This window comes from Panthera tigris, chromosome E2 (assembly GCF_018350195.1).
Source record: "Panthera tigris isolate Pti1 chromosome E2, P.tigris_Pti1_mat1.1, whole genome shotgun sequence".
Classification (NCBI taxonomy): Eukaryota; Metazoa; Chordata; class Mammalia; order Carnivora; family Felidae; genus Panthera; species Panthera tigris.
Window position 1 is genome coordinate 19,770,002 of NC_056674.1, and position 21,868 is coordinate 19,791,869.

Sequence of the window (21,868 nt, forward strand, 5' to 3'; positions counted from 1 at the left end):
AGGGAAATGAGGCCTTGCAAGGGTTGGGGAGGAAACAGGCAGGAGTCCAGGAAAGGTCAGGGTCTAGATTCCAGAGATGTTTCAGGGAAGGTGGGACAAAGCTTTGGGGCTTGCCGGAGGTGGGAGGGCGGGCAGGGCCACCGACGCCCAGTCTGCAGTGTGGTCCCCAGTGTGGCATCCCCAACCCGAGCAGGCTTAGGGGACCGCTGAGCTTCGAGCTGGCCACATGGGCCCCGAGGTGCCTGTGAGCTGCTGAGGTTGTGGGGGAGCCTGAGGTCCCCTGGTTTGCATCCACTCCTCCGACCCAGCCCAAGGACGGCAACCTTCACACACTTCAGGGCCCCTGTCCTGGCGGAGGGTGTCGTAACCACCATCCGGGCCAGACGCTGAGGCCAAGTTGCTGGAGGTTGGATCACTGTCACAAACCCTAACCACACACAGGCAGCAGCCCCACTGCCAGCCACGAGAGCGTGTGCAGGGCCGGCCCCGAGGACACAGGCGAAGAAGACTGGAGGCGCCGTGGGGACCGCCCGGGCCCTCGCGTCTGGCCCCAAGAGGACAGGAGAGGAGCCGAGCTGCCGGCCGAGCATGATTTATACCTGACTCCCCTCTGCCGAGGCCGCAGCCCACTTGGAAGCCAGCCAGGCTTGACGTCAGGCCGCTTCCTGGGGCTTCCCTTTGGCCACCGGAAAAGGCCCCTTTCCAAGAGAAACGGAGCTGCTCTGGAGTCGGGGTGCAGGATGCCCTTCCTCAGCCCCGGGGCCAGGCGGGCCGGGAGAGTTTGCAGAGCTGCCTGGGGGCACTTTCAGGCCCAGAGGATCTGGGCGGGAGCACAACTTGCGGAAGAGCTGCGGTGCTTTTGCCCCTGAACCAGCAAGCTCTCTGGTCCTGAGGTGCGAGGAGCCAGCAGGCAGACCCGTCCAGGGAACAAGGTGCTAGGAGGACAATAACCAGGACGGTGGAGAGAGTGCTTGGGAAGGTCCCTCCAGGGCAGGGCCCACATGTGTCGAGACCTGAGCAGTGGGTCTCACTCCAAGCGGCCTGTGTGCGGCTGTAACAGGTGGCCCGGCCTGGGGAGGGCGAGGTCGGGTGCATCGGCCTCGGGGGAGCGGGGAGCCGAGGCTGGGGCAGGCTTGGCTGGTACCCCAGGAGCACGGCGGACATCCAGCGTTGAAGTAGGGTCTGGCTGGGCCATAAGCAACGGATGAATATTGGCCGACAGTTTTGCGGGGGTTACTGACCCGGTCCCCCAGTAGATGCCAGAGTCTCTGTGGCCAGTCTTCTAGGGCCAGCATTGCAGCTGTTTGACAAAGGGAGGCATCTGAGGCTCCCAGAAGTGCATTAGCAGCTGAGCTGGGATCCAGTACCCAGCCTTCCATTTCAGGATGTCCAACTTTCGGAGGAAAGCCGCCCACCTTGACTCTGCCGTCAGGACTTTGAACCGGGCTCTCCCCGCTGCTTGAGTGGGTAAAGCCAGACCCTAGGATGCCGCCACTACCCTGGCACTCTGTGGGCCGAGGCAGGTCAGGCCTCAGGAGCTGGACTCCAAGGAGGCTGTCTGTCTCTAGAGACGGGGCTTCCCCCCTCGGCCTCCCTGCACCTTGGGCCCTGGGCCGACTCCCGCCCTATGAACTGGCCGGGGTGCAGCCCTCTCCACCTGCTCAGAGCCTGGCCCGCAGGGATCCAGGAGGATGGGTCAGCGCTGTGCCTCCAGCCAACCCAAGACCCCAACTGTGGGGTCTCCATCCCTGGCGGGGAAGGGGGCCCAGGTGGAGGACTGGTGCCCAGCAAGTGCCTGAAGGGTGATGCCCTGTGTCCCAGAGTGGGCCCCCCTCTCTACCCCTGGATTGAGCCCTTGGGCTACCTTCTGCCAGCCACAGAGGTTCAGAGCCCTGAGCCCAGACCTGCTGGCCCAGCCCTTGCGGGCACGGGGTCCGTGCAGGTTCCCAATGGTGCGGGATGCCAGGGCGCCCCTCTGCAGCTGCCATCATCCGTGCTGGTGGATGTGGAGGGCAGGGCATCATGGGGGTGCCACTTGGGAGCCAGTGTCGCTCCCCACAGGGAGGAGGCCGCAAGGGTTGGCACTGGCCCCCTCTGGCTGGATCACTGCTCAGGGGTGTACACCCCCACAGCTGCCTGGCCCCACGTGTCCTGGCCCACGGCCTTAGCCAGCATGTGGCCTGCTCCCAAATCAGCCCTGTGGCGTGGGGCAGGGAGCTTCACCAACCTCAGTCCTTGTGTGGTACTTAGGTGGAGTGCCCGGTGCCCTGGAGTGAGGTTGGAGTGGGACCCCGCCAGCCCAGTGGGGGGGGCCGGCGTACCCCTGCGATGGCCAAGGCTGTTTGAGGGTGGCTGCCTGAGAACCTTGGACAGAGCCCCTGAGCTTGCTTGCCTCGAAACTCAGTGCCTGGGGACATGCTCTCCCCGGTGACCTTTGCCCCAGAAACGTGGGGCAAAGATGAGTTGGATTAGCAGTCTGGGGCCTGGATGTCTGGGCTGCCGTGGAGACGGTCAACCCTGGCTCGTGGCAGGCGGAGCCACAGACCCCTGCCGGCCAGCCCACGAGGCCGTGCTAGCTCGTGCTAGCTGCACCTTCACCCCGAAACCTTTGCTCCCCACAGTGGCTCCAGGGGTGATTCAGCCCCGCCTGGGGGTGTGCAGCCATGCCCTCGCCCCACAGCCTGAGGCCCTGAGCTTTGATTTGGGGCTCACTGAGGCAGCCCCACATCTGTGGGGGACATGTGCTTTTCTCCTGATGCTCAGGAACCTTCCTGGGCTCGCTGGCCCCGGAAGCACGCACTGGCCGCGGGCAGACACGCCACGGGCTGGGGAGTAGACCTAAGCTGGACGCCCGGCCCCGGGTGACAGGAGCCTGCCCCTGAGGGCACAACGGAGACAGAGGAAGGGTCTCGGGGTCCCCAGCTGCGGCACCCTCACCACTCACTTCCGGCCGTCCTGCCTCAGCCAGTGCAAGGGCTCCACGTGTCCCCCAAACTTTCCCTTGGGGGGCCCCAGCCGGACTGCCAGTCCCCGCAGCTCATTGCAGCCTCCTTTGGAGCCGCAGGGGTCTGGTGGCCTGACATGCACCGCCTGGCTGACCGCATCCACCTGGAGGAGCTGGCCCGCATCGGTGTCCTGAGCGGTAGCGTCGACGCCATGGTCCAGGCCCACCTGGGAGCTGTGTTCATGCCTCACGGGCTCGGCCACTTCCTGGGCATTGACGTGCACGACGTGGGAGGCTACCCCGAGGTCAGTGTGGACACGTCAGCCGGGGGCCTGCCAATGAGCGGTAGCTGAGCTGGCCCTGCCCACGGTGGGTCGGGGCTCTGCGATCAGCTGCGGTGTAGTGGGACCGGCTAGGGAAGGAGGAATGGGGTCCCACAAGGCCCCCCACCCCTCCTGTCCCTCCACCCATTGGTCGGTCCTGGTTCAGGCGCTGCGGGGGTGTTTCCCGGAGTGCGCCTCTCCTGGTGGCTGCCACCTCAGAACCTAGTGCCAGCTGGGTGTGCCCTGCCTGGTGAGCCCCAGGCTGTGCGCTGGGGGTGACAGCTGCCCCGAAGGGTAGGAGGTGGCCAGTGTGCAGCACGCGGGGTCCCCAGAGAGCAGTGGGCACCCCAGAGCTGGCTCTTAGTGATGGGGCTGGCGCTGCGGCCCTTTTGTCCCCTGCCTCTGGCTTCTTTCGGGTGCAGGTGGTGAGGCACCATGGCTGGCCCTGGGCCTTCCAGGGACTAGCAGAGCCCGGCACCCCTCACAAGCCCAGCAGCAGACCCAGCCCCTGGGCCAGCACACCCTGTGGCCTCCTCGTCTGCAGGCTCTCGAGGCACCCTTGGCAGGGGAGGGAGGCTTCCGTGGGCATTTCCAGACGAGGCTTTCCCCTCCCCCTCCTACCAACCGAGTCTCGAAAGGACCACCCAGAGGGTGCCTGCAGCCAGCCTTGGGGAGGCCCTGCCCGGCAGGTGGCTGCGGTCTTTCCGGGCCCCGGGTGGGTGGGGGTGAGCCCGGCCCTGCCGCCTGGCCCGGTGCCCAAGGTGCAGGGGGCTGATTATGCAATCGGTGCACACCCTGGGGCCCACCAGCCAGTTAGCCAAGACTAGGCTTGGCCTGTTGGCTGCAGGGTATTTTGAAAGCACCAAGAACGATTTTTGGGGGGAAAAATTGCTCAAGAGAAGCATTATTATTCAATTATTTTTTCCTCAAGTGTAAACAGTTAAATTTGGAGAAACAAAATCAGTTTTAATTTCCTAATTTCTATCCATCACACTGTGTACAGGGAGCCAAGAGCAGAGCCTTCCAGACATTGTTAACTGAGGTTCGTTATTCATTAGTCGCCAGGACTCTTTTTTTCCACCAGAGAAAATTGGCAGCAAACTGCTTTTATCTTTTCCAGTAAGCAGCCCTTTGTGCTCACAGAGTCTATTCTTTTGACAGATAAACATTGTAGAAAAAATATGGCTTTTCCTATAAAAGTCATTTGTTTTATTTCAGGCCTGCAGACACATCTGGGTCCCCTCTGCTCAGAGCCCAGTCAAAGCGGAGGCCCCATCCAGCCCTCTGCCCCAGCGGAAGCCGATGTGGGTGCGGCACGGGCAGGCGCCCCCGCTCCCCACAAGGCTCGGGTCCCTGGGCTGGAGGGGCCGGGGCTTCGGCCTCTCCCCTTCGTGGGGTCTGCTCTCCCCTGCCCAGCCCCCATGCTTCTCCCGGCCCCGCTCGGACGGGCGTTCTTGTGGGGAGACTCCTGAGAGCCAGTGCTCTGAAGGGGTAGAGGTCGGGGCCGGCATAGTCTCCTGCCCCCAGGGTCCCTTCCCCCCCTCACCTGCAGTCTGGGTGGTGGTCCTGGAATTTTCCGGAGGCCTGCGTAGACGGCCTCTCCCCTGGGCACACCCACGGAGTGGCTCGGTGCGGGCACACAGTGACCAAAGGAGGACGGGGAGACACGACCTAGCCAGGTTTCTGCCTCTGCCAGGGCCCTGGCTTTGCCGCCCTTGGAATGGAGGGAAAGGGATAGGTGCTCGGGGTGGCACGAAGGTGAGGGACAGGGAGAGGGTGCCCGGGGGCAGCCACAGACTTCAGGTGGCAGAAGGCCCTGCCCTGCAAGCACCTCTCACCTGAGCACGGGGACCGACATTCCAGGCTGGGCCCTTCCGTGTCGCCAGCCCATCCGGGCAAAAAGTGTCACGGGACCCGGTACCACACCAGATAGGCATCTGTACCCAAAGCATGACTCATCAGGGGTCACAGTGCCTTAACGTCCCCTCATCACCTCCGCCCCAGCCCAGCTCATGCCAGAGTGGCTGCACACGCATTTCTGTCCCCACCCTCGTGGAATCCCGGTCACAGCCTTCCCTGCTGTGCCCAGCTGTGGAGGCCGAGCCAGCCTGTTTCTGGTTACCTTACATGAACCGCTAATTGAAGTCTGATGTTCTTGGCCCCTAAACAGTCAGAAATGACAGCTCCGTGTCCAGCAGCTGGGCTTCCAGGGAAGAGCCGCGGACGGGGCGGGGCAAGCCCGCAGCCCGGCCCCAGAGCTTGCTCGCTGCCCGCTTGCTCCCTGGCCCCGGGCCTCAGGGACCCGGGGACACGGGTGTTGGCTACGCCGTGAGAGTCGAGAGGCCCGGGCCAGGTGTGCGTTTGTGGGGAGAGGGTGCCTCTGCAGGGAGGCGGGCAGCCGTTCCCTAGGGGCGCCCACGTGGCCTCCTCCACGTGCATCTGAGCATGTGCGTGGGGCCGTCCTGCTGACGGCACCTGGCCCCCCTCCTGGAAGGCCACACGGGAGACCTGGGTCTGGGGGAGCAGCGCCCAGCACCGCCGGGGCCGCTTTCCAAGTGAGCCGCCTGGAAGGAAAAGATGTGGTGCGGGAAGCCTCGCAGCCTCCCTGAGAGCTTTTTTGGCTTCACGAGTTTGGCTTCTGCCGTTCCTCTGGCGAGGAGAGGCCTGCGTGAGGGCAGCCGGACCCCAGGCGGCCGCACGGCCAGCACGGGCGGGCGGCCCCGGGTGTGTGCGCGCCGGTTGTCCCCGGGGCTCCCGCAGGCGCTTCCGGGGGTACTGGGGGGGGAAGGCGGGCAGAGTCTGCAGGGAGTAGAGGGTCTTACCGAAGCGCTCGGGGCACGGCCCAGCAAGGGGCAGCCTGGGCCAGAGCCCCTCCGGAGCACAAAGCCTCCCTCGCAGCTCCGGGGAGCGCAGGCGCTCGGGGTGGAGCCAGCCCTCCTCAGGCCCCCGTGGCCTCCCTGTCCGCGCAGGGCGTGGAGCGCATCGATGAGCCCGGCCTGCGCAGCCTGCGCACCACTCGGCACCTGGAGCCCGGCATGGTGCTCACCGTGGAGCCGGGCATCTACTTCATCGACCACCTCCTGGACGAGGCCCTGGCGGACCCGGCCCGCGCCTGCTTCTTCAACCGTGAGGTCCTGCAGCGCTTCCGCGGATTTGGCGGGGTGAGTGCCCACAGGCCCTGGGTCTCTGCTTCCAGAACATCCCCCCAGCACACGCTGCCGCGGTCACCTCTTTGTCTCGACACAGGAGCCCTAGGGGGAGGAGGGATGATCTTCGCTTCCTCACTTGACAAGGACCGGGGCCCGTCCTTTCTCCTGGTCTGTTGCAGACGGGGGGCAGGTGGCGGGAGCAGATGGCCCCATGGGAGGAGCCTTCCCCTCCGCGGCCTCCCCCGGAAGCCCGGAGGCCAGCCCCTTCCATCAGGGGCAGGACAGACCGCTCCTGAGAAGGGGCCCCTCTGACCCTCTAATCTGGTGCACGAGGCCAAGCTCAGGAATACTGAGTGTCTGCCGTTCCGAGCCAGGTCCGTATCGAGGAGGACGTCGTGGTGACCGACAGCGGCATGGAACTGCTGACCTGTGTGCCCCGCACAGTGGAGGAGATCGAAGCGTGCATGGCAGGCAGCGACAAAGCCTTTACTCCCTTCTCTGGCCCCAAATAGAGCCAGCTGGGAGCACCCAGTGGGACCAGGGACCCAGCCTGGCAACCTTTCTTCACGACGGGCCCTCCGGAGGCCAGATGGGCGCTCAGAAATCACGTGGCTGGGTCCGTGTTTGATCATGCTGTTTCCTCGGGGGGAAAATCTTTCTTAACCTTCTGCAAGATCACACCTCAGTCTGCTATTACTTTGCTTGAATGACAGTGGCTTTTGAAATGCTAATGGAAAACAGTTCTGTTCTTTAATAGCAACTAAAATGTGTCTTGCTGTCATTTGTATTCCTCTGCTCAGGGAAGATCCATTTCCAGTGTTTTCTCTCAAAAATCAATATGCAGAATGGAACTTGCAATAAAAAGTTTCCAAAGATGGGCCTTTGTGCGCGGCTCCCTCTCTGTCCTTTCTCCCTTTGCAGATGAGCACGCGTGGCCGGACCTAGGACGTGGGCGCCGACGGTGCAGAGCGCCGGGTGCTGGGCGCGTAGCTGGAGCCGGCCTCCACGCGCCTTTGCACGGGAAAAGGTGAAGCGGTAGAGGAAGAAGCCTTTCTGATACGGCTACGGCCTCAAAGCCGCGTTTCTGAAGGGGGCACTTAAGGCATAGTTAAAACTTGAGACTTGCAGAGATTCCCTGCCTTGACTTCCTTTTCACACCGGACGTGCTGGCCAAGCCGGCATCTGCCCGAGAGACACTGCCCCCCAGCTCAGCTCCACGGCAGAGGTGAGCTTTCTCGTGGCCTCCGTGTTTGCTGAGACCACGTCTTCCCTAAGTGTAAACCCACGGGCCAGATTCCTCTCCGCCAGGGACACTTCAAGGCCGGTGGGGCCTGGTCCCCGCCGAGGGCAGAATGCCTGTCCTTACCTCTGCTGGCCCAGCTCCGCACTCCCGCAGAACCCAGGGCTGGGGGATTCTGTGCCGAACCGGTCCAGGTTTGTCTCCTCACGGTGCCGTCATCCAGGAGTTTCCAAGCCAAGATGAAGGGCACATAAGACAGGACACCAGAGGTGAAACCACCATGGGGTGGAAAACTGTGGCCCAAGCTAGACGCCTTGAAAAGCCACTGAAGCGTTTAGTACAGATTTCTTCCTGCGACAGGCACGCAAAAGTGCTCGTGAAGTGACCAAGTTAAAACGAAACCATTTTTCCTGTTTGCTTCTCAGACTTTTTTTTTTTCCTCAAGTTTATCTTATGTGTGATCTGGGGAGGAGCAGAGAGGGAGGGAGAGGGAGTCCCAAGCAGGCCCCACGCTATCCGCACAGAGCCCAATGTGGGGCTCGAACTCACCAACCGTGAGATGGTGACCAGAGCCAAAACTGAGAATCAGATGCTTAGCCGACTGAGCCACCCAGGCACCCTGCCTCTCAGATCTGTAACCACCATTTTTTCAGGTTTTCTGCTGGTGCACAGACAGCCCCTAAGTTCTTGGTGACGCCGAGCGGTTTGAGTAACGACAGTCTTCAGTGTCAGGAGTTTGAGTTCAGCAAACGTTTCTCCAGCCCAGCTGTACCTGAGACACATTGTGGCATACAGGGTTTCAATTCGCCCACCGCCAGGATAGAATCAGTGGCAGTTAGGTGGAAACTGTAAATGGATAGTTTAGTTGGTGTTCATTAAAAAACATAGCTGAGTGTATTATATATCTTTGTCCTTCCTTTCCTTGGGACATCTCCTCTCCAAACTGCCCATTTCCCATGATTCTCAAGAAGGTAAAAAGCATAAAGAAAAATCTCAGTCACTGAATGTTCTTTGTTCAAGAGGGACACTGGGAGCATAGTATGACTGCTTTTGCCCAGGTCAGTAAGGCAAAGGGCATTCTCTACCGGTGCAGGGCTCGGGGTGGGGGTGGGGGGGGCGGCAACAGATCTCCCCTCCACCCCGTGTTCCGGAGGGAGCACCCAACTCAAGTCTCCAAACCTCTGCAAAAATCCATACAGCTTCAGAAATACATTAGAGACCCTTCCAGAAAGCTGAACAGCACTAAACAAGGCTTTCTGAAACCCTGGAAGGGTCTAGGTATTCATTCAATAAATAATTGAACATCCACTATGTGCCAGTGTAGTATAAAAACATGATTCCCTGCTCTCCGAGCCTGTAGTTTACTGAGAGACTTCGCCACCTTGAACAAACAAGCACAAATATATTATCTTTTTTTTTTTTAAGTTTGTTTATTTTGAGAGAGTACGCACGAGCGGGGGAGGGGGAGAGAGGGAGAGAGAATCCCAAGGAGGCTGCAAATACATGATCTTATACACTGAAAAGTGCCATGAAGGGAAGTAACAGGACTGACCTTGTCTAGAAAGCCAGGGTGGGGCTGAGATAGGAAGGGTTCAAAGTGAAAAGCAAGGCAAAGAGGAGGCATCCAGACCTGAGCTGTTCCAAGGAGTAAAGAGAGCTTGGAAAAGCCCTGCAGCCACAGCAAAGAAACGAGGGCTAGAAAATGGAGGGATGTTAAGTCAACAAGACCAAATGGAGCCACATCGCAAGGAGAGCGGGCCTCACTGGGTGCAGTGGGGAATGACAGAAGGTTCTGGAGAGCACGCAATGGTCCAAGGAGACAAAGTTCAGACAAGAGCGGATGATGGCTCTGCAGAAGGCGGGGGAGGGGAGGGGAGCAGACAGGTTCGAGAGGCACATTTAGGGGGTAGGACCGAGAGGCGGGGATGTGGGAAGGCACCTGGCTCTAACAGCTGCTTCAGAGGGTGTGGCCAGACCCAGTTATCTGAGCTACAAACAAGCACAACCCCCTTTGCGACGAAGCCCAGTTCTGCAACCCCAGCCCCCCGGGGCACCCCTGCCTCACTTGCAGGCCTAGAGCTCTTCGAGGAGTGGGTGTGGCAGTGAAAGAACCTTCAGGATTGGTGGTCTGAAGACAAGTAAAAGCTATATGGACTCTACACACTGACAGAGCAGGTCCAAAAGTGCTTTTATTAAAAAACAGCTGGCACCTTCACAAATCACCTCTATAGAAAACTCCTCAAGACAGGACGTCCTACCCACAGAAATAATTACTGCACTACAATTTTCATTAAGAGGCAGTGAGTGGAAACCTATTTCCCAAGACCTGAGAATAGCTGAAGGATCACAGACGTATCTAAATGACATCTTCCCTTGAGACACTCAAGTCAGCACGGATTCAGTATTTATTCACTTTTGTAGACGCTGGCACCGTGTAAATGGAGATGGTGTACGTACCACAAATTGTACTGTTAGGGGAAAGACATCCCCGTCTACCTCAGAGCCTAAAGAACGAACCTCCTGCCACTGTGTGAATGGGAACCACACACCGAGACACCTGCCAGGTGTCTGCGCAGGAAACGCCAGCTCGGCCTCCCCTAGTCTAGCACACTCGCGTGGATTAGACCACGCGACAAAGCGTGTGACTGGAGAGGCGCTCCATCTTCGCAGAAGATGATGTTCGGGGAAATCTAGGCTTGGACAGAAGCACCCCTGCTTGTCCCCCACGCTCCCCTGCCTTCACCCCTGCCCTGGGCTGGGAACGGGAGAGACCGCACCGCCTGCTCTGCAGAGCCAACACCTGGACTACTTCCCTGGTATCGAACATAAAGAAACCCACAATGAAATGCAGTCATTATTCCAAAGTGTGTTTTTATTTCATATTCATTGAAAGAAATAAAATTATATTTAAAAAAATAGAGTAATCTCACAAACTGAGGAAAGCCAGGAACAAAAGAACAAGTTAAGGGCTTTTTCCTGAGAGGCAGATCTAACAGCTATAGAATGAACTTTCTCCTCCCTAGCTTTTGTCAAACAAAAAATTGCTTCCTATTTCTAAGGCATCAAAAAGCACTCTGAGTGCTAACTGGGCGGTTCAGGTACAAAGTTTCAAGCCTCTAATGAGGATTAAGAAACATCAAAAGCTGATTTCTTTTAATACCAAATATTAAATTGCACATACTACCTTTTTTTAAACATAAATTTCAGAATTTCACACCATGACCCGAATTTCAAAAATCTGGTCATATGCCGTTAACGTCCTACTACTTCTTAGTAAGAATCCTAAGTATCTAAGCTCACATCCCAATAACTGAAAGGGGCCAGACAGCAGAAGAGCTCCGATCTCCCCACCTGCAGCCAACACCGGCCAGAGAGCGCCTGTCTCCGGAGACTCAGACGCAGCTAGAAATTTACACGAAAGCCTAATTCCTAAACCACTGGACCCGCCTGCAAAGGCAGATCAAATCCTAACGGTTCATATGTGACCTACAGAACAAAAGTTACAAAAGTCATTTTACAATTCCCAAAGCTCTAAACGTACCCATTCCCCATACTTGGTTTCCCTCAATTTTACACTAATGAATCTATCAAACTAAAAACTTTCAATCCCAAACACTTCAGTAAGACAGTCAAGACGACGGTTAACATTTTTGTTCTACGAATAAATGACTGTTTGTGCTAAAGTTCTTGTTTGCATAGGTAACAGGAAAGCTTGAGTCAATTTTTCCAAAAGTTTCAATCTTATGTTCTGATTTGAAATATCAAGTGTACACCCCTGATGATTTCCCTACAACTTCTTTTTCCAAGTTAACTCAATCCATTTAATTGGTAACCATAAATTCCATAGGGACATCAACTTCTGAAACACAGTTTTTGGTAAACAAGAGATTTAATGTAACACCTTTCTAGGTGCTTAAAGATTCAAATGGCCTAACTGTACCTCTAATAAGGTTAATTATAGAACATGGGTCAGCTATTAAAGATTCAGTAGGATTCTGGGGCTATCTTCTAGTTAGGCAAAAAAAAAAAATCCGTCAACCTGTAAGTACACTGATACTCCAGCCAAAGTACATTGGGGTTGGACCCTAATAGAAACCCCGATCCTGTCTCCTGGCTGTCCAGGGAGTGAAGCCTCCGGGGATGGTGGCTCTCCTGGAACAGCACTGGGTCCTAGTCACATGCAGAAGAGGCTCCATGGACTCAGTGATGGCTCTGTTGAATCGCAGGTCACCGTGCTATCTTCGCCTGCCCAAAAGAGCACAGACCAACCTAAGGGTGCGACCTGAGTTACATCCTGGTTAAACTGTTCCAGGTCCTAGCACAAAACAACAATGTGGCCAAAAGGTGACCATGTTCAAATGAGATACCTGGTAACACAAATGTCTTAACCAGAGGTGACTCAGAGGTGACTCAGACTCTTGTCACCAGCCTAGACTGACACTGACACACACACACCGACACACACACACCAACAAATCTGAGCTAGAATTGTGCTAAAAAAAAAAAAAAAGGGAAGAAAGAAAGAAAAAAGAAGAGAAATCAACACGGACAATCAAAACTACCAACACTGATACAAACCAAACTCTAGAGATTCCCCAACTTTAGTAATCGCCATTTTTTAGTCTCGACAAAAATGTCAATATCCTGAGTTTTATCAGTATTTTCTTTCTAAAATAATTTATGGGACACAAAGCATACAAATAAACAAACAGAAGCAGTGGTACAAAAAGTCTAGAATAGCCCACTAACTAGAAAAAGAAATGTCACAAGAACAATATAAAAAGATGTATTTATGTGAAATAAATTAAAGGTTAAACCTTACATTTTCAAGTTTTCTTAGACTATACTATTTGGGGAGATGGCCTAGAGTTGATGATGTATTTTTCTAATAATCACTTGGTTAGGATTAAATGCCAAATGATCCTTACCAAGACATTTCTGCCTTTAAAAATCATGGCCCCATTGCAGATATTTGGACATAGAAGAAACTACCTAAATCTCAATCGGTAAACAAGGCATTCTGTCTACTAACCTGGCTGTCAAAATGGTAACTTAAAAATGCTTACTTGACTAGCATCTACAGAAACAAAAATTTTGGTGCACAAGTTTCTCTAAACCAGAGCTGTCTTTTGGTTTATTGTTGTTGTTAGAAAACAAAATAACACCAATCCAATAACCCAAAGGTGTCCCAAAAGCATAATTCTAATATGCTTTACTCTTATTTTTAAAAAACCTATTCGCCTCCTAATTATTTGTATTTTTAAGCCAACTGGCTGTATACTGCCTCTAAAACACAATGGGACTTTATTTAACATGGCATTGCTACTCAGAAACTTGTACTTGTTGGGGAAACAATACTAATCGTGCTAAAACAAGGGTTATGCTATACATAGAATCACTCCAAATCACAAAGTGATTGATTTCTATAGCCCTAAGGATTTTTAGTACATAATTTAGAAAAAAAAAAAAAAATCACAAATAGATCAACCAAATGGCATTCAACTTTCTTAGTCCAATTAACCATCTCCAATAAAACCAAGAACCTCCTGCAGGACCTGCCGGTTCCCCGTTCCTTTTATCAACCTAGAAAAGAAGCATTTCTTGGGAAGTGAGGATTTATTAAAAACATCGAGGTCCAGGATTTTTTTTTTTTTTTTTTTACCATATACCTTAAAACTTTGTTTTATCCCCACAAAAAAATCCGTATCATTTAAAACTAGATATTCAAATTACATGGCTAACATTTTTAACTAATCAACTCTTCAGTGCTGATCCTAGAAAACAACCCTCAATGGATCTTTGAATAATGGAACAAGACAACGTTCGGCCATTGATACGAGTGGTGTAGGTAGTCACACCTTTAACGTTCAAGCCACAAACCGTGAGCTTGGAAGGGGTGAGGTCTACTGTCCTGCATTATCAGGAGTTGTTGTATTTTCAGTGCCACCGGGTTGCACGTTATCTGCAAGGTTGTGTGCATGCTCAAGAAACAAGTCTTTCAGTACGCTTAATTCCTTAGTCAGCAATTTAATTTTTGCTTCCAACCGTTCATTCTCTTCTTTGAGCTGATTCACCCTCTGCAGTGTATCCTGTGCCTTCTGCTTGCTTTTCAACCGGCTCTTTTTCACAGCCATGTTGTTCCTCTCTCTGCGCTGCCGATACTCATCACTGTTTCGATCCATGGGCGAGCTCTTTTTGCTTTGCTTGCTCGGAGGCGCGGCTTTGCCCCCTCCCCCAGGGCCGGCAGGCACCAGCTGAGGAACCTGCTGTAAGCCGCTGGCATGAGCCTGAGTATGAATAACACTTATTCCAGGAGTACTGTTCTGCTGTGCTACCTTGCTCATTTGGGCACGCTCTCTTGCTGACACGGAACAGGTAGAAATGAGGGCAAGGTGATCAACGGTTTCCACACTAAGCTGCCAAGAAATCTTCACATGTACCTAGTTAAAAAATAAATTGCATTAAAATGTTTGAAATGACAAGATCAAGTGAGATTAAACTTGCAAGTACCTAACAGCAGGCCAACATTAATTGATTATGCTGAGAAAAGTCTACGGCAACTGCCAACTGTTCCAATGTTTCAGAAGTCTAAATCATTTAATTTAGAAAGGTGAGTTAGTACAGAAGCACCATAAGGCCAAATCCAGCCCACCTGAACCCCTGAGGGTACTACCCATCTGCGACTGTTATCAAAAATGGAAGGAAAAACAAAAGAATACCGCTAATTAGGTAGCACATATGAACTAATAGCACTTGGCAATCTGCCAGAGAGAAATGAGCTGTTTGGGTTAAACATGGAAAACCTGAGTTCAATTATGATAGAAGAGACACCTGCAAAGAAGGGGAGAAAAGTTTCGATTGTCCGCTCACGTCAAACGAGCGTACTGCAGCGCAGCGCCTGGTCCCCACTACTCATCAGGGTCGCCGCACACTCCTGATGCCGACATACAGGGACGGAGTCATCGAGGACTTGCCTCTCCTCCCAGAGTACATCTTTATGGGATATTCTGAAAAGCGGGGGCGGGCGGTGTTGGCTTGCTTTTATTTATTTATTTATTTTTTAATTTATTTATTTATTGCCTCAAAGAGAACTAGTTTACATAGATTTCCTAAGTTTGTTTCTTGGATCCTAGACTTAGGAGCTCTGAGACACCCAGTCTGCTGTCCCACCCCACCATGCTTCTTCTAACAGTGCTTTTTTTCTTCTTGACATAATAAACACATCTAAACATGGGCAACCTGAACCGCAACGAAAGACATAAAAGCCTTAAAGATGCATCCAAGGCAGAGCAAGCCTGGGGCTGAGGCCAGACAGAGGCCGAGCAGCGGCAGTGCCCACACCCACGGCCCACTGAAGAAGGGGCTCAGGGGAAACGCCGACTCCAAGTGCCACGGCAGTGCCGCCTGTAGAAATGAAGCCACCGTTTTGGAAACTGGCCGTGTGTGGATGACTGTGAGTCCAACTAGGCCCCTACAGTTGCCTCAACAGGTGTCAAAAGGATACCTATCCTATCCTGAGGCCACTTCAAGACAAACTGACTAAGCTGCTGAGCCACGTCCAGCAAGAAATCAAATTACTCTTGGAAATTCAGAAAGCGATGTTATGAACCTTAAAACTATCCTGTCTTCTTTTCTCAAAACTGCCAAAACTACATCAGTGGAAAAAACCTGGGGCCAGAATTCTGAAATGCCTCAAATGAGTACATCTCATAGTTCTTAAGCTCAGTTAGTAAACACCAGAAGCTTCACCCAAACTTTTAGCTGGGCATTTCTGTATAAAACACTGTTTACTGGCCTGCTTTTTAAAAATCTTTGCTTTTAGAAAGTCGCTATATCCTTACTTTCAATGGTCTCCAAAGCCATGCAGGCAGCCCTGAGCTAGTGAGCCATCTGTTCTCACTCCAACATAAGGCAAAAAAGAAAGCTTCCTTCTAAACCATGGACAATATCTACTCCAAGTCTATCTTCAGTAGTGGACATTTCACAATCTCCTTCGATAATTTACTATGTTGCCTATTTTTCTTCCAGTTAAACAGTGGCAGTTCAGTATTAATTTGAGCCACCTTACCACTAGAAGTGTTAGTGGCCATCAACATTATTGCTTATTTGGTGTAAAGTGGGCATAATATTTTAGTCAATTTTTAAAAACGTGTTTAACACTTCTCCTGGGATTGTTTCAACTATCATAATCATGGTCATCTTCTTTAACTTTTTAACTTTTCATATGCCAATTATGTTTTTAATCTTTAAAACTAATCTACAGACAACACAAAGATAAGAATGATCCAAAGAAGTACAGACCAGGAGGAACCAGGTCGATACTGTCTTGGCTCCGGCTCCCCTCTTTTGCTCGGAACCTATCCTTTCCTTCTTGGGGCCTTGATTTCCCCATCTGCAAATGAGGGATGTAGAATGGTAAGATGCCTTCTGACTCTGAAAATATACCATGAACTTCAGTACTAAAAAGTCTTTTCTTCCTGCCTTATGCTCGGCTTTTTATGCCCAAATCACTAAAAGATTTTAACACAGGTTCCAAATTCAGTGACGTTCATGTCCATTTTGGTACCCAGAGATACAGGAATAGAGAAGAGCTCTTTTTACCTCAGTCTGACTCATAGTAGAGGGGCTGAACTTAGTAGGCTGAACATACTAGGGGGGACTTTGAAAATGTGCCCTTTGGCTTGAAAAACAAAGAGTAATTATCAAATTGGTAAAAACGTAAGCAAGGGAAACTTAGAAATATTAAGAACTTTAAAAATGTTGTTGTTTTAAAGTTCCTCAACCAAAGCCAATAAAGTTTAAGTGAAAAAAATATCCGTTAAGGAAAATGAATCAAGTAAAGGGGGTCAGAGCCAAGTGGTCCAAAAAAGCGGACTCCAGAGTATCAACTGTTTTTACACAAGCAAAACAGCTGCCTCCAAAAGTTACCCACTTTACACTGTCACTTACGCTCTTGTTCCTTCCACAAACACTTATTGAGCACCTACAATGGGCAAAAAAAATACTAGTTTATTTCAAACCTGGATATTCAATCCCAAATGAAAGTCTGGCTCCTGCGTAGACAAATACTATTCCAAAGTTCATTCTACAGGAAGCAGGGTGGCGCCTTATTTCCTTACATGTGAATCATTCGAGCAGGGAGGAGCAGAAAAACTGAGCAGTAATTCTCAAAGTGCGGACCAGCAGCAGCAGCAGCATTTGGGAACTTGTGAGAAATGCAAATTCTCGGGCTGCCCAGACAGAAGGATTGGGAGCTCCAGGAATAGGCCCAGGCAATCCTGTTTCAACGGGACCCTGAAGTGATGAAGTGTGAGAGCCACTGCTGCAGATTCACAATGAGGAGGTGCATTTTTTTTAATTCAAATTTTTTAATTCAAGGAGTGTTCATTCAAAGCAGCAACACACTGAAAACGCAGAGCAGCCAGAATGAGTAAAACAAATTTCTCTCAAGTTTCATTTGGGAAAATAAACTTATCAAGGATTTTCCTAATCCTCCTGTCATCTTTTTTCACATACGTACAACCAGATATTCCTCCCCATGCCCCCCAAAATAAACTTTTAACTCCAATCTCCTCAGTGAATGTCCACACTCCAAAACACTCATAGATGTTTCTCCCTGACACCAAATCTTTACAATCACTGGTATGTGACAAGGCTACCCACCCAGCTCCCAAAAACTTACAACCCACCACCGTCTCCATCCGAATGCCACAGAATTAATTCCCTCAGGCTGACATCATCTCTCAAGGGGCACTGGTCTCCTCTGGTTTAGCTGTGATCCCTCCAACCACTGCCTCCAGAGCAATCGAACACTCCAACCTGCTCCAGTGTGTAGGATCAGATTGAAGGTATCAACTCTCTCTCCAGCCCTTGCTCCCTTACACTTCACACCTCAACAACACTGAACCACTATCAACCCCCTAAATGGTCCTGCATTCTCTTTTCTTTGTACTGCTGTCCAGGTGGTTCCCCCAGTTTCTCTGTCAATGCCAGCTCTCCCTGGAGACTAAGCTAGAGGCAGCGATCTGTCTTCATGTCCACACGCTCAGCATCTAGTAGTGCAGGGTGAGCCATATAGTGGTGGTGCCCAAGAAGTATCTGTCGAGGGGCTCCTGGCTGGCTCAGTCGATTGAGCGTCCCACTCTTGATTTCAGTTCAGGTCTTAACCCCAGAGGCATGGGATCGAGCCCTGTATCAGGCTCCACGCTCAGTGCAGAGCCTGCTTAAGATTCATTCATTCATTCATTCATTCATTCATTCATATTCTGTCTCTCTCTCTCTCCTTCCCTCCCTCCCTCCCTCCCTCTCCCTCCTCCCCTCTCCCCCACTTTCACTCTCTCTCTATCTAAAATAAATATGATGAGGGGCGCCTGGGTGGCTCAGTCGGGTTTTTTTTGTATGTTGTAAACCATACCAAGCGTCCGACTTCTGCTCAGGTCATGATCTCACGGTTCATGAGTTCGAGCCCTTCATCGGGCTCTGTGCTGACAGCTCAGAACCTGGAGCCTGCTTCGGATTCTCTCTCTCTCTCTCTCTCTCTCTCTCTCTCTCTCTCTCTCTCTCTCTCAAAAATAAATAAACATTAAAAAAAGTTTTTTTAAATAGTAAAAAGGAATAAAATAAAATGAAAATAATTTTAAAAAGGGGAAACATTTGTCAAATACTGGCTCAGAGGCTAAAAGAAAATATTTATTTTTATAAACATCATATACAGAAATGAAATAGGTTCTCTAGTACTGAAATCTCTTAAAACAACCACAATTAAATCAGGAGTGTTAAGATATTATGGTCTTACTTCCTTAGGTTCTTGGTCTTTCTTAAAGGTGTACATGAAAATAAAAATATAATTCCACTTGCTCCTTTGAGTACCCAATCTATACAATGAACATCATTTCTAGTCTGGTCTTTGCTTTATTTCAGTTGAGAACTTGCTTTTCTACTTAGCCCAGTTATGTGTTCCAATTGATAATCTCAAGTTCTTAGGCATCTGTTGCCAGGGTCTGACAACTCCATACTGCAAGAGATGTAAAGGTAAGCAAAGTCCATATATGCCCAAAGGAGCAGGATTTCTATTTAGTTGCCACCGCTTGCTTCATGACCCAAAACAGGGGTCCACGAAGGAGGGTACATCCCTTTGGGGGGGTACATAAGCAGTCCACTAGAGTATGGAGCAAATGTATGTTCACTTGTCTTTTTTTTAACGTTACCTTTTTAATCTACTTCTGTTATGGTTTACAACATACAAAAAAAAAAAAAGAGTACACACATTGTTTATAAATATACCTCCATTAGGAAATCATGCTTAAAAAAATTTTTTTTTAACCAACAGGGCTGGAAAGCCAAAAAGGTAGGAAACCAATGTACCTACAAGAACCCATGGAAGCACTCCCTCCCCAGAATACCCAATAAATTTGGAATTGGGGCTACCTATATTTACATTACTGTGATCAGGTGAGGCAATCCTAGACCATAAGACCTAATTCAGCCCCATGAGGTCCTAGTTGTCTTTACCAGGGCCTCACCATGTGCTGTTCAAATCCCTACAGATGAACCCACATCTCCAAGATCAGACAATTGCTGACAGTCAATGACGTGCTCTTGAGAATTTAAAGGATATTATGAAAAAAATGAAATTTTGTCTTCACCTGTTTTTTAGGCAGGTATTTACAAACGACTGATTAAGCCAAGTAGACCCACCAGAAGCAGGAAATCAAGAAACTGAGAAATTCTTCAGCTCACTAGCATCCTGTAATTATTTAGCCATGTTTACAGTAAGTGTTTCCAGAAACAGAGAATCGACTTTAAGAATAGCTCATGCCAAATACTAATCAAGTGGTAACAGTGACCAGATTTTAACTTTTCAATATCAAGAACTTTTAGAGGCACAAGTTCTTAGGAAAGCAAACCCCTGTAGTATTTTCTTTCCAAAATTTATTTGGGAGTCGCATATCCTATCTGAATTTAGGACAATCTCTTCACATAAGGATTCCCTGAGTGCAGGCTCAGGAGAGAAAACTACCAATTTTTGTGTAACCCACTAACCTTAAAACCTTTCTGAAACTGACACATTTTAAGGTGCCAGATTACAGCACAAACCTCAGACAAAAGGAAAACGAAACAAACCTTCTCAAAAATGAAAACATACAAGCCTCCTTGGAAGAACAGATTATCCTTCCCCCCAAATATGCATTTCCATTCCGTTCATCTAGACACCTCTGCTAGCGATTTTCTTTACTGTGTTCCCTCCAACATGCTAATGAAGCGCTTCATTCCTTGCCCTTCTCTTTTCTATTCAACTCGTGGTTGCTGCCCGTTCATCTAACCTATATTCAGCAGTGAACTGCAGGATATTCAAATTACAGCTCCCTAAGTAAGCACAGGATCATTTCTGTAAAGTCGTGTATTTAATAAAAATCAGCCGCCTTCCCTGCCCACTTTATCACCCTCCTAACTTCTGAACAGAAGTCTCGCCTACCCCTGGCCAAGCAGTTCTGGAGGGGCGGGCAATTTCCGAAGTGGCGCTACGGTAAGGCACGGTCCTCCTCTTGCTATTCTGGGAACACCCTTTATCCCCGGGGGCCAATACGAGCCTAGCTTGTCACCAATGCCCGTTTCCCCAAAAGAGGCCGGGTTCCGGAGGGGGCACACCTCGTCCCCCGCCCCGTCCTGTCCCGGGCTGGCAGCGAGGGGCGCCCGGCAGGAGCGCGGGGGTCGGCGGGCGGCGCCGCGGCCCTGGGCCACGGCCAGGGATGAGCTCAGCGGCCCCGCCGGGTGTTGCCGGCAGGTTGCATCAGACGCCGCGCGGGGCCGCCGCCCGCGCCGCGGGCCGCGCGGGGCCTTCCCGGCGAGCCGGCCTCCTCAGGCCGGGCCGAGGTTCCTCGGGTCCGGCCGGCGCCCACGCGAGCGGCCGGCTCCGCCGCGGCCTCCTCCTCTTCCCTCATCCCGCCCGCCCGCGGCCTCCTTACCTGCGCCTCCAGCCCGCCCGCCCCCAGGCGGCCTCCACTCCGAGCGGCCCCGCGCGGCGCGGCCCGACGGACCCAGGCCTCGCAGCCCGCGAGCCAGCGAGGAGGAGCGACGGTTACGAAACCGGCAGCCTCCGCCCGTTCCGCCGCCGCCGCCGCCGCCGCCACCGGCTTCCCCTCCTCACGCCGACCACGCGCACTGCCGCCGCCGCCACGACCAATAGGCGCGCCGGCCTGCGGGCGCCGCGCCCTCCCCTCACGACGGGCAGCGCCGCCAGCCAATCGCGGGCGTCTTGGCTGCGGGGGGCGGGCACGTGGCGGAGGCGTTGGCCGCGCCGCGGCAAGGCCTGAGGGTGTGGCGGGGATAGGCCAGCAGCTCCTGGCACCGCCCGCATCCTTCGCTGTCCGCCCGGAGCGGCGGCCCCGGGCTGTGGGAAACCAGAGGCGAGAGAAGATCTGTGAGAGCTGGAGGCGCTGGGGAGCTCTAGCCTTGCGAAGGCAGCACCTGCCTTTGGGAAGCACGACTTCCTGAGGTGTTTTTGAATCACCGACGTTCGCCTGGGTTTCGCCGAGTGCTCTGGGAGGCCCTCTGGGCGCCCCTCGCCCGAACGGTCCCCAGAGCGGCCCCCGAGACGCCCTCCCGGGACGCCCGGCGCCCGACGGAGCTTGGAGGACAGGGCAGGACTTCGCAGCACTGACGGCAGCTGCAAGCTTGCCGGAAAACGAGTGAAGTGGCGTTTTCCCAGCGTAGGGGTAGTGCTGATATCACATTGGTGAGCGCGGCAGACCGAGGTTCGTTGTCACCAGGGAACGATCGGACTTCGCGATCGATTCCCGTGTGCCGAGTGCCAGGTGAACAGGATGAGAGACGGGATCTCGAAAAACGCGTGGCAGTCCAGTTTAACGTAACCCAGACACTTCACAGGAGGATCTGAAAGCGTTTTAAAACCAGGAAGCAGCGCGCTGGGCGGAGGGCAGAGCCAGCGCGATAGGTTTGATTGCTTCCTCTTTAGCAATTCTTATCGTCCAAAAAATAAGAGTCTTTGAAAGAGGAAACATTTCTTCATCGCCCAGGCCGTGGCACCGGCTCTCCGCACAAGATTGTTTCGAGGAATCAGTTAAAGAGATGATAAAACCTTTGAAAAAAAAAAACATAAAGATAAAACATAAAAAGTGCTACAACTAAGAGTGAACAGCGATAACCATAGAACCATACTCGGTAGGCAAGACACAGTATCACCAAAACCACG

General features: G+C 52.2%; 2 protein-coding genes across 5 annotated transcripts in view; one reads left to right on the top strand and one right to left on the bottom strand.

The window, feature by feature from the left end:
* Nucleotides 1-7,291, top strand: part of PEPD (peptidase D) — a 112,063-nt gene extending 104,772 nt beyond the window's left edge. Inside the window, exons 13-15 of the mRNA XM_042969413.1 lie at nucleotides 3,065-3,249; nucleotides 6,237-6,428; nucleotides 6,791-7,291. Coding sequence (XP_042825347.1) covers nucleotides 3,065-3,249; nucleotides 6,237-6,428; nucleotides 6,791-6,928 — 515 coding nt within the window. The 3' untranslated portion in view covers nucleotides 6,929-7,291. The remainder of the gene's footprint in view (nucleotides 1-3,064; nucleotides 3,250-6,236; nucleotides 6,429-6,790) is intronic.
* Nucleotides 7,292-10,507: 3,216 nt separating this feature from the next.
* On the bottom strand, nucleotides 10,508-20,821 carry CEBPG (CCAAT enhancer binding protein gamma). Of its 4 annotated transcripts, XM_042969267.1 has the most exons (3): nucleotides 20,132-20,296; nucleotides 15,958-16,048; nucleotides 10,508-14,096 (listed from the first exon to the last, which is right to left on the bottom strand). In XM_042969267.1, exon 3 carries the CDS (start codon nucleotides 13,998-14,000, stop codon nucleotides 13,560-13,562), a length of 441 nt encoding a protein of 146 aa, XP_042825201.1. In that variant the 5' UTR covers nucleotides 14,001-14,096; nucleotides 15,958-16,048; nucleotides 20,132-20,296; the 3' UTR covers nucleotides 10,508-13,559. The 4 variants fall into 4 exon arrangements, with proteins under 4 accessions (XP_042825201.1, XP_042825203.1, XP_042825202.1 ...); XM_042969269.1 differs by lacking the exons at nucleotides 15,958-16,048; nucleotides 20,132-20,296 and adding an exon at nucleotides 20,622-20,821; XM_042969268.1 differs by lacking the exons at nucleotides 15,958-16,048; nucleotides 20,132-20,296 and adding an exon at nucleotides 20,305-20,431.
* Between the last annotated feature and the right edge of the window lie 1,047 nt (nucleotides 20,822-21,868).